This window comes from Cololabis saira, chromosome 15, assembly GCF_033807715.1.
Source record: "Cololabis saira isolate AMF1-May2022 chromosome 15, fColSai1.1, whole genome shotgun sequence".
Lineage (NCBI taxonomy): Eukaryota > Metazoa > Chordata > Actinopteri > Beloniformes > Belonidae > Cololabis > Cololabis saira.
In genome coordinates this window covers 5,737,741-5,754,295 of record NC_084601.1, presented here as the reverse complement: position 1 = coordinate 5,754,295, position 16,555 = coordinate 5,737,741, and the positions used below count along the sequence as shown (strand labels likewise).

General features: G+C 40.3%; 1 protein-coding gene and 1 long non-coding RNA gene across 3 annotated transcripts; one reads left to right on the top strand and one right to left on the bottom strand.

Annotated features, from left to right (window-relative positions):
- The first annotated feature begins 1,233 nt into the window (after nt 1-1,233).
- LOC133461355 (protein S100-G-like) lies at nt 1,234-7,646 on the top strand. Of its 2 annotated transcripts, none has more exons than XR_009784187.1 (3): nt 1,234-6,187; nt 6,479-6,638; nt 7,349-7,646. XR_009784187.1 is itself a non-coding variant. In XM_061742241.1 (3 exons), the coding sequence occupies exons 2-3, from the start codon at nt 6,498-6,500 to the stop codon at nt 7,499-7,501; spliced, it is 294 nt and encodes a 97-aa protein (XP_061598225.1). In that variant the 5' UTR covers nt 6,060-6,187; nt 6,479-6,497; the 3' UTR covers nt 7,502-7,646. The 2 variants fall into 2 exon arrangements, 1 of the variants encoding a protein (XP_061598225.1); XM_061742241.1 differs by having other exon boundaries at nt 6,060-6,187.
- A 144-nt stretch (nt 7,647-7,790) lies between these two features.
- Nucleotides 7,791-8,765, bottom strand: LOC133461358 (uncharacterized). The gene is made up of 3 exons (XR_009784188.1): nt 8,644-8,765; nt 8,452-8,513; nt 7,791-7,835 (listed from the first exon to the last, which is right to left on the bottom strand). It is a non-coding gene; the product is annotated as an uncharacterized LOC133461358 (long non-coding RNA).
- Between the last annotated feature and the right edge of the window lie 7,790 nt (nt 8,766-16,555).

The following is a 16,555-nucleotide window of genomic DNA, read 5'->3' as shown; positions in this document are numbered from 1 at the left end:
TTTTTTTAAAGTGACTTAAAAGAAGAAAAAAACAGAAAAGACCCGGTCACCCTTGTGCTTTAAAGGAGCTTGAGGCTGGATTTATGAAAAAAAATTGTATACGTTTTAATTTTTCTAGTAATAATGTCAGATGAAGCGTTCCAAACCAAAAAGAGTGAGCCCTCTAGTGTATCTCTCCGTTGCCTTGAACAGGCTGTGTGCTGCAAAATGTGCTGCAATTCTGGGGCCGCTTTTCCCGCGCTGCCGTGCCAACAGCGAAGCCGGCACAGGAGAACGGGGAGAACGCGAATGCAGCGTCATGTGACGTCACATCCACAGGACAGCGCGGGAAATTCCAGTCACAATTGCAGCACATTTTGCAGCACACAGCCTGTTCAAGGCAACGGAGAGATACACTAGAGGAATCATTCTTTTTGGTTTGGAACGCTTCATCTGACATTATTACTAGAAAACTTAAAACGTATACGAATTTTTTTCATAAATCCTGCCTCAATCCTGCCTCATGCTCCTTTAAACGCAAGTCTAAAATAGTGAGTTTTTAAAAGTGACTTAAAAGAAGACAATGTGTTATCTCCCTGATCTCTTCCGGCAGGTCGTTCCATAAGCGAGGGGCTAAAACAGAAAAGGCCCGGTCACCCTTGGTCTTTAAGTTAGACCAAGGAATGGCCAGGAATGACCCACCAGAGGATCTCAGGGTGCGTTCAGGCTCGTATGGGGTCAGGAGGTCAGCTATGTAATCAGGAGCTAGCCTCATACGAGCCTTAAAAGTAATAATTCAAATTTTTAAATCAACTCTAAGGCCCCGTTTACACGTAGCAAAAACGGTGGTGTTTTCATGCGTTTTGGCCGTTCGTTTACACGAAAACGAGGCGTAAAGTCACCAAAAACGATCATTTCTGAAAACTCCGGCCAAAGTGGAGATTTTCAAAAACTCCGTCTTCACGTTTGCTTGTAAACAGATGGAAACGGACATTTAGGCTTCAGAACGTCACATTATGAGACAGAAACGTCACCAGCGTCATGTGTGCGACCTGTGTTTACAATTTGTTTGGCCACCGTCAATATTTTCTTGTATTTTACCGGTTTTATATTCTAAAGTCACACTTAAAAGTAACTCCACTTCTCTGTCATTCCAAACGAAAGACTCTCGTTCATCTTGGAAGTAACTGGCAGTCAAGGCTGATTTATGGTTCCGCGTTACATGCAGAGCATACGGCGTAGGTTACGCGGCGGACGCGTACCGTACGCAGGCTTCGCCGTCGATTTAACGCGGAACCATAAATCAGACTTCACACGTGTCAATTGTTGACGTTTTTTTCCAGGAATATGATTGACTTTATCTTCTCGTTACACTGCCCCCTGTAGGTTTGGCAGCTCATAGCACCTTAACAGCTATTTATGCGGGTTTGTGTAAATGAAGAGATTTTGAAAACAATGGAATTTTTCAAAACGTAGAGGGGGAAATATCCGTTTTTGTAAATACCCGGCTATGTGTAAACGTGGCCTAAAACGGACTGGGAGCCAGTGAAGGGACTTTAAAATTGGTGTGATACATGTATGTTCTCTCTGGCGGCAATCAGGCTGATTGTCTGCACCTGGCGCATGCGCACGCAGCGACAGGCAGCGAGAGTTTTGTGGCGTCTTTGTCTCCTGTCTTTGCCTTGTCTCAGGTGTTTTTTAACTGTTTTTAGTGCTGCTATTCCGAAATGGATATTTTATACATTGTCCTGTCGTGGATTTTATCATGTGTGCTGCTTGCCCGCGACACGAACCAGGCAGCCAACCGAGACAGAATCCAGTACAGCAGAGAGCTGTTGTTTCAGCTGAACCCAGCGAGCCTGCCGAGCGGAGCAGATGTAGCAAAGCTATCGGACTTCATACAAAGAGACTTTAACGAAACCTGTCACTCGACAAGGGAAAGGAAAAGGAGAAAACGAGGAAAACGCGGAGGGGTCCGACTTCGTTTAAGGAAGCAGCGCCTGACCCGGATCCCCTTGCCTTCTATGATTCTGGGGAATGTGCAGTCGCTCAGAAACAAGGTGGACGAGCTCCAGGGGAACGTCCGGTTCCAGAAGGACTACGGGGAATGCTGTGTCCTGGCCTTAACGGAGACCTGGCTGACCGACCGTGACCAGAACCATGACCTGCTCATTGACGGCTTTGGGCCTCCCATCCGGCTGGACCGGCAGGCCGAAGCAACGGGAAAAACTCTCGGCGGTGGGGTATGTTTGTATCTCAACAGACGATACTGTAACTCTGTGACTGTGAGAGAAAGTATCTGCACCTCGGACATTGAACTTCTGTCTGTGTCACTACGTCCCTATTATCTGCCACGTGAGTTCCCCCAAATCTTCTTAACAGTTGTGTACATTCACCCGAAGGCAAATGCCGCCACTGCTTCTGGTGTGATCTTTGATGTGGTGCAAAAACTGCAGTCGATTTCTCCTGATGCGCCAAACTTTATTCTGGGAGATTTTAATCATGTCTCCTTGAAAAAGACACTGAGAAACTTTTACCAGTATGTCTCCTGTCCAACCAGGCGGGGTAAGACACTGGACCTTTGCTATGGTTCAGTGAAAGATGCCTATAAATCAGTTCCACTTCCCCCATTGGGCTCCGCAGACCATAACTGCGTGCATCTATTGCCCACATACCAAACTGTCTTGAAGAGGGAGAAGGTACAAACCAAGGAAATAAAAGACTGGACCGAGGAATCTGTTATGTGCCTTCAGGAGTGTTATGATTGCACAGACTGGAACGTGTTTAAAGAATCCTGTGGTGATGACTTGGATGAATTGACTGATGTAATTTGTTCATATGTGACTTTTTGTAGAGACATGATCATTCCCTGTAAACAAGTCAAAATCTACCCAAATAACAAACCATGGGTAAATAAGTCCGTAAAAGACTGTATACAGAAGAAGAAAAATGCTTTTAAGCAAGGAGTCGCCTCTGACTTACATATGGCCACTAAGGAGTTGAAAACTGAAATTTTAAAAGCTAAACAGAGATACAAGTCCAAACTTGAAGATAAGATGGCCGCAAATAACCTTGGCTCAGCTTGGTCCTGCATGAAAACAATTGCGGGCATCCAGAGTCAAGGGAATAACAGCCATGTTTCCTTAGAGGGTTTTAAGTCTGATTGTGAGCTTGCCAATGCTCTTAATTGCTTTTACACTCGTTTTGATAACACGGATTTTAGTTTGAAGGTTCAGGAACTTCAAAACAAACTTAGGAACAACCAGCATTTTAACATCACATGTAGAGATGTTGAAAAGGTTTTTTACAAAACAAAAGTCAACAAAAGTCAAGGCCCAGATAATATATGTGGACGCTTGATTAAATCTTGTACAAAAGAGCTGAGTCCCATATTCCACTACATTTTTAATAAATCCCTGCAGACACAATATGTCCCAAAGGTCTGGAAGGATGCTATAGTGGTCCCAGTACCTAAATCTAGTGGCCCCAAAATTTTTAATGATTTTAGACCAGTTGCTTTGACCTCAATTTTAATGAAAAACTTTGAGAAACTGGTAAGGTCAGAGATCTTAAAAATTACTAAAAATGCTCTTGACCCCATGCAGTTTGCCTACAGGCAACACAGGGGAGTAGAGGATGCCACAACCACCTTGCTCCACCTGCTCTTTAAGCATCTGGAGGGAAGTGGATCTCATGCTCGAATTCTTTTTATACCATCCAACCACACATTTTAGCCAAGCGCCTTTTAGAACAATTCAATTTTAATTCTAATCTTGTGGGCTGGATTTTGGATTTTTTAACTAACAGGACACAGAGAGTAAGGGTGAACGGGGTCCTGTCTGGTCAGCTTCATAGCTCCACAGGCTCCCCACAAGGATGCGTCCTCTCTCCACTTCTGTTCATTCTTTACACAAACATGTGCCAGAGCAAATATCAAAACAGGACTATTATTAAGTATGCAGATGATTCCGTTATTGTTAGTCTGCTCCAAAGGAATGAAAGAGGCCATGGCCCTATAGTTGATGACTTTGTGCAGTGGTGTGAAGAGTCACATCTTCAAATTAACATATCGAAAACAAAGGAAATGTTAATTGATTTTAGCAAACAAATCCACACATATGATGCCACAACCATAAGAGGTCAGTTAGTGGAATGTGTGGAATCCTACAAATATCTTGGGACTATTATTGATTTTAAACTGAACTTTCAAGAAAACTGTGAAACTGTGTGTAAAAAAGGACAACAGCGTCTGCACTGTCTGAGAAAACTGTCTTACTGGAATGTTGACAGAACCATGATGATTCTTTTTTATCGTGCCTTTATTGAGTCTATTTTATCTTTTTCTTTGGTGTCATGGTTTGGAAGCCTTTCTATTAAAAACAAGAAGGCATTGAATCAAATTGTGAAATGGTCAAGTAAGCTGATAGGTGAGCCACAGCTGAACCCTTCTTCCCTGTACACCAGGCAGTTACAGCGGATAGCCACGACCATTTTAAATGATAGTTTACACCCTTTGCACAGTGAATTTCAGTTTCTCCCCTCTGGACGGAGGTTGTCAGTCCCATTTTGTAAAACTAAACGTTATAAAAACAGCTTTGTTCCAGCTGCAGTAACACTGATGAACAAGCTGTAGTTTGCACAAAAGTTGCACAAGTCACTTTTCGGAGCACGATGTATTTTACAATGTTTTTATATTGCTCTTATCCATTCCTAACTTGGAGGAAATTTTGCTCTTGGTGTTTTAATTCTTTTTTAGCCTCATGTCTTTTATCTCTTATATTTATTTCATGAACTGCAGCACTTTTTGTCGAGCCGAAGCTGTCTCTTGTTTTATGTGTATGTGTTCTTCTTAAATGTCTTGTTCCTGAACTGATTGTATGTTTTCTGCTGCTTGTTTTAACTCTCGACTGCAAAACCAGTTTACCCTTGGGTATCAATAAAGTAACCTGAACCTGAACCTGAACCTGTTGGACCGGGTAATGAGTCTGGCTGCTGCATTTTGAATTAACTGTAGTTTATGGTCATGGTAACAAGCCCCATAGGATTGAATGGGCCCATTTGGCTTTAAATTTCTCAAAAACTGTAAAATGCAGCCTAATGAGGCCTTAGTTTGTTGTGGTCCACAGCGTCCAGAGTCTTTTATCGTTGGATTGATGTCTCTACGGTAACGTGTTGCCGAGCAACAGGCGTCCAAAATTCCATTAGCATCAAAATTAGCATAGTTAAATATCTCAAAAACCGTAAAAGCCAGCATAATGAGACTGAAATATGTTGTATTTGTGACTTTAGCTTGCCAGCAAAATGGGGGGGGTTTCTAGTTTTTTCTGGCGTTTTCTTTCGCAATTTCTTTTTCAAGGAGGTTCTTGGCAGTTTTTTTGGCTAAAGAAAGGCTTGTGCTGGATCGCAATATGGGCTTGCCACTACTGGCATGTTCATAACAATGTAATTAATAGAGTTGAAGTAGAAAAAGAAGTGTGGGAAACATTCATCACGGGAGATACCTCAGCAGTCTAGGCTTGTAGCAACCAAACTAAGGAATGTCTCACGGTTTCCTGAGCCATCCCAACCTATAAGCTTTATCAAAAAGGAACGTTTTAAGCGTATTGTTAAAGGAAATCTTGAAAATGTTGAGAAGGTGACATCCATGCAAGCCAACAATAATCCAGAGGCTCAGCAGAAGAGAAGTATTTCAGTATCATACCTATCCAAAGCACAAACCATAATGACTTATAGTTACACGTTACTGAGAATAAAAAGCAAAAACGACATCATCATAAAAGACATTACTTTTGCAACCTTTCCTTTTTATTCACTCTGGAGTCGAGTAAAGAACAAATCATCCCAAACCACCATCAGGTGACAAGTTTTGTTTTTTGAGTAGTCACCACAATTTGTCCATAAAATGTGTTCAGTTGTGGCATCTCTTATTGTTTCCAAAAGTTCTAAAACTCCACTGTCCACCATAGAATGAATGTAGTTATTGAGGCGAAATACAAGTTTGAATCTCTTCACACTGCATAATAACACTACTACATCAGCAGGTCTCGCCTATTATTGGTTCATCTTTTTACTGCATTTATGAAGTCTGCCTTAGTCCAGGTTGCATGAACAGGGTGTGGTGCAGCGCTGCAGGCTGTTGACTTTCCTCTCCTATTTAAGCCGCCACATACACTCTCTTCTGCACCGTGTGGACTCAGTTTTGCATTGGGTAAGACACAGATTGGACTTTTCTTCTGCAGCTTTTTTTTCTTTGTTCGATTTGTTTGTCAGCCTTGTTACTGATGATCAAATAAAGCTAACAGTAACTGCACGCTTGTTTCAGTTTGTCAAGTGTGTTGAACTGTGCAATCTGGATCCGAGTATTTAATCAATTATGACTTAAATTGATCAACTCAGTTTGTCTGAAATCCTGTTTTTTTGTCTCTGTGAAGTTAAAAACTTTGTGGTGCTAATTGATTAACATTGCTACTGTTACATATATTTATATTTTTCTCTCCAGAACAACGGACACTCTGAAAATGGAGAGAGAATTATCCGGTCTGGAAATTGCCGTGGCTGCCATGTTCGGCGTCTTCATGTCACGCAGAGGACCAGATGGAAAACTGAGCAAAGATGCCTTTTTAAAATTAGTGAAGGAAGAAATGTCAATGTACGATCAGGTGAGAGGAAGTAGTGTACAGTATAATAATGACAGTTAACTATCCTGTGTTTTTCTTGTGTTGTGCGTATTATACAGGACTGTCTCAGAAAATTAGAATATTGTGATAAAGTTCTTTATTTTCTGTAATGCAATTAAAAAACAAAAATGTCATACATTCTGGATTCATTACAAATCAACTGAAATATTGCAAGCCTTTTGTTATTTTAATATTGCTGATTATGGTTTACAGTTTAAGATTAAGATTCCCAGAATATTCTAATTTTTTGAGATAGGATATTTGAGTTTTGAGCTGTAAGCCATGATCAGCAATATTAAAATAATAAAAGACTTGCAATATTTCAGTTGATTTGTAATGAATCCAGAATGTATGACATTTTTGTTTTTTTAGTTGCATTACAGAAAATAAAGGACTTTATCACATTATTCTAATTTTCTGAGACAGTCCTGTACTTGCAGAGATGCCTGTAATCAAACAGAAATATTGTTGTCACCATGAAATAAAATTTGACATGAATCTTTCCTTAGATGTCCTCAAAGAAATGATGTCCTCAAATTCCACACTGTTATTTGTTTGATTACTTTACTCATTTTACAAAACAATAGCTTGTTACTTATCATGATGTAGTTGTTAACAGAAAAGTGTTACAACTGATATGAGCTTATAACTCAGAATGGGGTATTAAATGTATACGCGTTTCTTTCATGCAGGGAATGGGAGACGAGATGTTCAAAGATATTGACCGGAACAAGGACGGATCTGTGGAGTTCAAGGAGTTTGCAAGGCTGGTTGCCACAATGGCCTCAAGTAGCTACAAAATCCTGGAGTCAGCAGTGAAGCAAATGGAAAATAAAAAGAAATGAACGTGCAAACCATTGCTGAAGAAATAAAAACATCATCATCCGACTTACTTCAGAATCAGAAATACTTTTTACTTTTATTGATCTCCAAGGGGAAATTGCCTTTTTTGGTTTCACAATGAAGTAATAAAAGCTTGTTTTATGCCAACCTTGTTTGCCTGTTTGTTTGTTTTTACAATTGAAGTGACTGAAGAAGTGGAATCTGCAAAAAAAGCTTAGATAAGGGAGGGGTCATATGTGTGAACTAACAGGAAAAACACTGTCACTGTCAGGAAAAGCAATGCCGACCTGCTCCAACATGTATGTCGTAACTGCAAGGTTATGTGGAGAATTGATACTGTTGGGAAAGAGAGGAGCCATGTTAGTTGATTAAAAACAAACTCAAACCCCAAAGCAACCTTTTATTTATTTTTGTGTGGAGAAAATAGATCTAGATCACATGTGACTACACTGAGCACACGTGACACGTTACTAAGAATACTATAGAAATATTGATTTAATATAAATACCATGTCATAGCTATCTGTTTCTGGTTATTTTCATATAAAAGTACGTTTTTCAATGTTTATAATTATTCACAAGTATGCAGTGTCATAACTACATCTCTGACGTTCATAACAAACCAAACTGTTTGAAAATCTGTTGAGAATTGAGCAAGTTAAGGTTGTTTAAGCAGTACATGCACCATTAAACACAATGTTTAGCGAGCTCTCCTGTGGCAAGATGGCCGCCGTGTGACGACGTCGCTCTGCATTGGCAGCAGCGCGGACAAGTCATCTAGCCTTTAATAAAGTCCATAGACATATATAAAGTTTATATATGTCTATGGACCGACCCATCACTACTAAATCAGTTTGGCTTTTCAACCATTTCTTTCCTAATGCCGTTTATTCATTTATTTTTATTTTGCTGTGGTAAATTACAGTGATTACAAACAAAAAACATATATTTACCTTTGTTTTGGATCCAGCTTCATAGCGTTGTTTTCAGAATTGTGTAAACGTCTTACAGCCTCCTGTATAGATTAATAATACAAAGTTAGTGTGATTCTAAAAGTATTTAAGCATTATTGCCTCATGTGGACATGCAGTTAAATGTAAAAGGAATTGTGCACAGTCCTTATAGTCATAAGCAAACTTACTTACAGCAACACGTGTGTTCTTTGCTCTTTTAATCCGTTTTGCGGGTGTGGAATCGGAGCTGAAAGTTTCAACACGATCAGAGCTTAAGTTCTTCACTTCCTCGTCCAGTTCAAATCTGCCGTCGATGTCCTGTAGTCTGCGCTCTATCTTTTCAAATCTGCTGTTATATAATAGATCCATGGGAAAAACACGGAAAATAATTCTGGAGATTTCGTCTTCTTCTGCTGGTGCTGTGTCGTTGAAACAGCGCCCCCATAGCGGCGCCATGCTGCAACTGCAGTCAAAATAACATCCATCCAGTGAGTCCAACGCCTGCCAGATAATAACAATTTTCATGACGTCGGATTTTTGAGAGCTGAGGGTGGCACGAAATGAGGCGGAGGCGGCCGCCTATTCATTTTGAATGCAGGAAAAACCCTGAGTAAAATCAGAAAATGTGTATACAGTAAAATATTGTAGATCTGTTTTTGTATTGCTGAAGTTCCTGTCAAGACCATTGATTTACATTTGTTCTACTGTGTACAAAATGGCAAGATTCTGACAGAAAAATATTTTTTGCAGTACTTGTCACATGCACATACTGTAAGCAATCAAAATAACAGGGTTCAATATGCAGTACAACAACGGTCAATTCTCAAAGAAAGTACTGTAAATGAAACACAATGAAATGAAACCCAGTAAATATGAAAAAAAATAAAAATACAGGAAAATTACGCATTTTGTCGACACGGGCCTGACGATCAGCCACATGTTCTCATCCACGTCCTCCTCGATCCATATGGATCGAGGAATGCTTCTCTTGAATCCATCCTTCGCTAGCTGGTAAAATTTGCAAAACAACAACAACAAAAGATCCTTAATCCATACAGGTGTGGCGAGACCATGTGTCAAGTGCAAAAGCAGAAAATAACAGAAAACTTACATTGCAGCTTGCAAAGGGACCCGGACAAATCCTAGGACACAGTACAGAGAAATGAGAGATTATTATTAATAAAAAGTAAAATAAATACATTCAAAATAATGTTTTTAAATTAAATAAACTGTAAATAAAATTGAAATAAAGTGCAAATGAAACTATATTTGTGCATAGCAGAACCAGAATAATAAGAAGCTGGGATTCCAGGGCCCTCATTTATCAACAGTGCGTAGAAAAGGTTCTAAATTCTGTCGTAGGAGTGAAATTTAGAATGTGTGCAAGTACAAAAATATCCGGATTTATCAAACGTGCGGACGCTGGTCGTACGCACATCAGTGATGATAAATCCCACCTGTTCTAAACTGCCGTGCTCGTGCGCGGTTACCGCATGGATGTATTCATTTGCATACAGAAACGCCTCCAATTGACCATATATGGAGCAACAACAGCTCCCGCTTGGAGGTTTACAAACTTTATTGAACAAAATTCTGTAGTTTACAACAAAAGGCAAATGAAACAAAATAATCAATTATCTACAAATATTCAACATTTGGGGGGGTTGAGAGCAAAAAAAAAAAAGATACATTTACTGACAAGCTATGGGGAGTGTATTAATAAAAATTAAGAAACAAAGACATCGTTTCATATAAGCTTTTGGCAATATCGTCTTTTTCACGCATCGGTTTAAGACAGTGCTTCTCAACCCTGGTCCTCGAGTACCACTGTCCTGCATGTTTTAGATGTTTCCCTGCACCAACACACCTGATTCTAATTAATGGTCCTAATTAGCTTGTCACCAAGGTCTGCACAGCTCTGTTGATGACACACGTACTTTTATCACGGTGTGCTGAAGCAGGGTAGCATCTAAAACATGCAGGACAGGGGCCCACGAGGAGCAGGATTGAGAAACACTACAGTTTACATTCATTTTTCAGATGTACAATGGAGGGTTTTCTGTTATTCCATTTGCATTTATATATGTGATATATGGCTTGTAAAATAATTATGTTGACCATGTTTGATATATTTCTTGGAAGATTATCCATAAATTAAGATTTGGTTGGAGTCAAAAGCTCCTGCTTGGAGGTGCAAACACCAATAAAGCTGTTCTGCAGACAGAGACATAGTTGCATCACAGATTATTTGTGCATTAATTGAATGAAATCCTTTCATGTTCACGTAACTGAATTTATTATGTGATGGTGCTTTTATTGTGATTTGGGTGCAATATAGCTCCAATTATGTTTGGGAATCCGGCGATGGCGTGAAATCCTCGTTTAATTTGGGCTTGTTGGTGATGTGTGTATGGAAACTGGGTGTAAATTAGGGCCAGAGAAATTATTGCATCCAACACTGCCGGCATGATTCTGCTGCAAAATGCCGCATATGTCTCCAATCTCTCTCCAAAATGATCCGGTGGACAAACATCCCAGGGTGGACAGGAGCTGGATGTGACTGGGATGGAGTTGTAAATCACAGCATAGATCCATCAGAATGTTTTGGGGGAAGCGGTACCTGCTGAGAAGCCGCTCCGTGCTCTCACTGAACAGATCAGAGCGCTCTTTGAAAACGCGCTCTCTGCGGAGCGTGTTTTTGCGGAGCGCACGGTCTCTAAATCCTCCAACAGTGCAAGATAAGCCATGGTACTTGTATTTTCTTTTCAGGTCGTCCTGCCAAAGCTGTCTTTTATAGCTTTTCACACCAATTATTCAAAATGTCTGAATTACTTGAATTACTGAATTTTTATTAGCCTAATTGGAGGAAACGGGGAACATGTGCACATGTTCCCCGTTCAGTCACAGTTCAGCGATCTCAAACTTCACATGTAAAGTTTGAGACTCTTTTAATGGGTTCTATTTGTAGTTTCACTGTTCTACCACTAGGTTTTGTGCGTACGCATGGTCGGAGCTGTGCGTATATTTACACGTTTTTCTGCGCACAAATACATGTTGATAAATACCATACTTTGCGTGGGAATGCTCGTACGCACGCTTTACGCACAGATCTGTGCGTACGCACGGTTGATAAATGAGGGCCCAGATGTGGATAAATGATCAGGCCAGTGATAGTGTTTCCTCAAACTAGAGCTTTTAGTTATCTTTTTAAATCACATTTTACATCAACACTTCTTTGCAAACTGTTAAGTTTAAACCCTATTTTAAATCATATCTGTAAACTGCACACTTAAGTTACTTTAGGTTTAACCTGCAGTACACAAATGGTAAAAAACATTCAAACCAAAATCTTAATAAAGCTACAAAATAATATAGCCTACAAGCAACAAACAATTTCTTATTAGCTCATTACCTTCAATAAGTCTTGAGAAAATTAACTTTATCTCAGGGAAATTCACCTTTTTAATACAAAAACTGCTACATACATAGTAACTAAACAATTAACATGAACAAATATCGTCTTTGCCTTAACGAAATGTAATAAAATACTCATGCACAACGCGTGTCAGTATTGAGTAATTCCACAAGATGACGGCAAACGCACGTGTTTACTCTTGAACACAAAGAAAATATACTTTTTAACTTAATAAAACATCACAAAAATATTCTCCTCAAAGCTAAAACATATTAAGAAATTATTGAGTACTAGTTCCACCGTTAAACTAATTTAAAACATACCTGGAAAATAAAGGATCTGCGAGCGCTCTCCCACGTTGCTGGGCGCAGCAATGGCGGATCCAAGCTCGACTCTGAACGAGGTAAACGATCGCTTATCCTGGCGGATTTTAAACTATTTCGTGCAAAATAAAGGATCTTAAAATAATGAAGGACAAAGCAGCTAGATGAGTGTCTGAGGTAAATAGAACGTGCCGCGGCATTTCTCCTGTTTTTCTCCAGCTCCCCTGTCTCTTCCTCTGGGTTCCCTGAGGAAGAAGTCAGTCAGTAACAGCGCCACCACATGGTCGGGATGCCCAAGTGTGGGTCGCAGCCCTATGGTTAAGAATCACTGTCTGGCATAGCACATATACATATAATATATATAATTTGTATTTATTTATTTTTTTTTCATGCACACTGATCATTTTAAGTGAGGTTTTTAATCAAAGAAAACTATTATTTCTGAAAACCTTTGGCCAAAGTGGAGCAAATTCTCGTGTTTATTTTTTCTGAAAGCTATGTATCTCTGGAGTAGCCTGGAAATCTATGTCTATGACTGGACTGGAAAAAAAATCCCATTTCAAAAGAAGTTTTGTCCCCACAGCCATCATAGCACCGAACAAGAACATGTAGATTTCACTGGTATGTTATCTGTCATGTGTGGGGTCATGTATGGATGTATGCTGGATGCCAGGATTGCATTGTAGCCTATATATTGCATTGTGTGTGTGTATATATATATATATATATATATATATATATATATATATATATATATATATATATATATGGATTTACCAGTCATTATGTCAAACCTAATTATAAGCCTAATGCAGACTTTAAAATATAAGTATCAAACTGGAGATAAAAATCCAATGACATCCAGTGATGTCTAGCCCATTTCCGCCAGTAAAAGAAATTGCGGATTGCGGAGCTGCCCCGGATCAGGCCCACACCCGCCGCTGGGACTATGACGCGTCCGGTCTGCACATCTGTTCCGGATCAGGTCCGTATCTGCCGGACGGACTGTCACAGTCAGAGCCACAGACAAGTCTGGCGCGGAGCTGGTGCAGATCTGCATAATGAGTGTGACTGCTGAGCGAATCTGCTGATTCGAGAACGGATCTGGCCCAGATGTAATTGCTGTCTGGGATGCTTGGTGTCAACTTCAAGCTATCTATCTTTGATAGCTTTGTTTTGCAAAGAGAGTTCACACAGGTGCTGATAATTTTTAGAATTGAGAGAGCAGTTCCAATTCACTGCTACAAAGTTCATTATTCATTATTGAATGTTCCTGGGATCCACTTTAACTTTAGTTGAGATTCAGATAAAGATATTTTTGAAAATTTAAAAAGAACTAATTAAGAATTAAGCCCTACTTTACATTTACAGTATCAAAAATGCTTGCTTTGATTAGACAATGTAAATTGTGTTTTATTGTGGCAAAAACATTTCACCATTTCACCATTTCACCCTCCCTTTCCCTTTTTGAACAAAGGCCTTAAAGATCCCCTGCTGTTCCTCTACCCGTGGCAAAAAAGTGGGGTCAGTAAACTCCCGATTACAGCTCAGATATGGCCGTATTTCACAGTAAACTTCTTTCACCAGTAAATTCCCAATAACATCCACACACACCCAGCAAACACAAACATTACCGGTTAAATGCTATGTCAGCATATTCCCATAAACTCATCTTTTCGTGCTGTGTTATCTTTATAGTTTGTCAGAAATCCCTTTCCTGGGAAGTTTAACTCCTCTTTCTTTCATGTACTTATCATCAGATGATCAACAGATCGTTGAAGGTTCTGCTCTTCAAGGCTGGATCATAAGGAAGCCAAATCAAGCCACGTCCTAATTATCTTTTTTATGTGAGATCAAAACAACAGGCCCTAAAAACATCAGGAAAATAATCACACAGCAGTCAAATCAACACACGTGAAATATTGGTAATTGATACCATAATAAACGCAGTAGAGCTGATGTTTTTTTTTCTTCCTTTAACAAATTTAGTGGTTTAAATTCATGTGTGGAGTGCATGAAACGAACGTCGATTTAAACTGTCCATCATTATTTCTTATTTAATTCACTTTACTCCATTAGTTAAATCATGGTATGAACCATTTGTATGGGTTTTTTTGCAAGTTTAATTCGAAATCTATTTTTTTTGTTTTTTTATTATTATTATTTTGAAGGTTTATGAAGCACTATATATTATATAACTATGGTTATACAGGATCTTTTTGGTTGGTGTTTAGTTTGCTGTCTGATCTTTCTTTCTTTACTTCATTCATGAAGCAACAGAGAAAATGAAACATATCCAATTTGAGTTGAAACTGACAAATGTTGAGCAAGGGTCAATTTTAATGAATGTGCTAATCTATCTTTCTACCTGACTTGAAAACAACACAGACAAAGAAGGAGTGTACAATAAAAAGAAGGAAATACAATGATACCGAGCGGAACAATCACATCTGCTGTGATCTGCATCAACCCAACGTTCTGGGGAAGTTTAAATCAGGATATTGCAGAGATTATGACATGGGCAGACATATTGATAGGATGTAAGTGTTTTGTTGGCACAGCAGTGCTGTGGGGCCTGGGTTGCGGGTGTGTGCCCCTGCTGTTAGGATCACCTCTTCAACGGGGGGCCTATGGGAGGTTGTCCTGGATCAGGGTGTGTCCTGTCTGATGGCTGGATGGTGGGGAGGGCGACCTGGTGTTGGGAGGGAGTGCCATGCCACTGTCCTTAAGGGCCAATCCCAATACACCCCGTACTACCACTAGCCCTCACTCACTACCACTAGCCCTAAAAATGAAGACACAGGCGTAGGGCCCTTGTAATGTTCCCTAGGGATTGGGACACCACTTGCTACGTCACTGCGTGGTTTACGTTCGGGTACGTAAGCGACTGCGTAGTTACGTTTGCACATACGTCACACAATATCAGGAAGCCCAGAGCTAGAAGCTGTTTTAATTTCTGCTGTAGCTGTTAATATGCCACTTTATTAAGTTTTAATATTTTTTCAGGTGTAAAAGTAACCGTTAAGATCCCCAACCTGGGCTCAGTTTATCCAAATAACGCCTGAAGAAGAAATTTGCTCCGATGTTTTCGGAGATGAGAAGAGGCGATTTATGGATCTGCATTAAATCGAGTTTTTTAAATTGAGTTAGTGTAACGCAGAGCCATAAATCAGCCTTTATTCTGGCGAGATCTGAAAAAACGAGCAAGCGATTGATTATGTACATTCACTGAGTGAATATTATGAAAGTAAAATATATATTTCTCGCTAAAAATGTAATCAAAACGCATTTTGATGCAGAAACTAACTCAAAATATTAATTGTATTCACTAAAAAAAAAGAAATGTCCACCATGTTTTTTTTTTTTGATTCAGTCTGCAAATGATGACGTAAAGCATTCTGGGAAATTTTTCTGGCCCTCGGTAGGTGAGTCAGCATCTGAAATCCCTCGCTTTTAAGGGCTAGATTCATACACACTAGCCCTCGTTATGTCCACTACCCCTACATGCAAAGAGGAATTGGGACACCACTACCCTCACGGGAACGCGCAAAATTTAGGGGTAGTGCTGAAAAGTAGGACTAGGGGGGGATTGGGACTGGCCCTAAAGGCTGAATTAAGGTTCTGCGTCACACCAACGCAGAGCACACGCCGCTGCCGTGACGCCGTCGTGAACCTTCGGACTTCTCCGTCACTCCATTTCGTCGCGGTGCAGTACCCCCCGCGGCCGCTAGTTAGCGACCTTTTCTGAATGGTTTATCCGACTTTTTCCGGTCACAGTAAATCAAAGAAATAAGGACAACTATTGTGCAAAAAACCAAAACAAAAAAAATCACATATAAACGAAGAAAAAAGCCCTGAAAGTTCACTACTGCTTCAAACCGGAAACCGGAAATGCGTTGCTACCAAGTGAACCAATCACAGCCCTCTCCGTCTGCGTGTGGTCTGCGTCGCCTCGACGCGTAGTTACAATTTTTGGGAGGTGCACGTCAGTGACGGCGCAGGTGACGGCGTGTGGTCTGCGTGGACGAAAACCACACGCCGTAGGCACGGCGCTGTTTTGACGCAGAACTATATTTCGGCCTTAAGTCACATTTCAGTGTGGGTTGTCCCCTTTTTACTAATCGCTGCGATTGTGCTGCAGGCAGCGGTGGGTGGGAAACCACCTTGGCCCTTCTGGGTTTGGTCATGTCCCTCTGGTTTCTCCTTTCTTTCCTTTCACCCTCTTTTCCATCTTCTCCTTCATCGTATGGCAGCAGATAGGCAGTGGAGGGGCCGCTGCAACAGCCAGGCTACATGGATAGCTGTTTGCTGGGCCAGTTGCTGCTGGCGGCACCACTGCAGTGGATAGGGTAGTAGGTTGTGGATT

What these genes read in the sequence shown, in the direction of transcription:
- LOC133461355 (XM_061742241.1), top strand. Translation starts at nt 6,498, where the DNA reads ATGGAGAGAGAATTATCCGGTCTGGAAATTGCCGTGGCTGCCATGTTC. An exon ending in AAATGTCAATGTACGATCAG is followed by an intron (nt 6,639 to 7,348) that starts GTGAGAGGAAGT and finishes TCTTTCATGCAG; the next exon opens with GGAATGGGAGACGAGATGTT.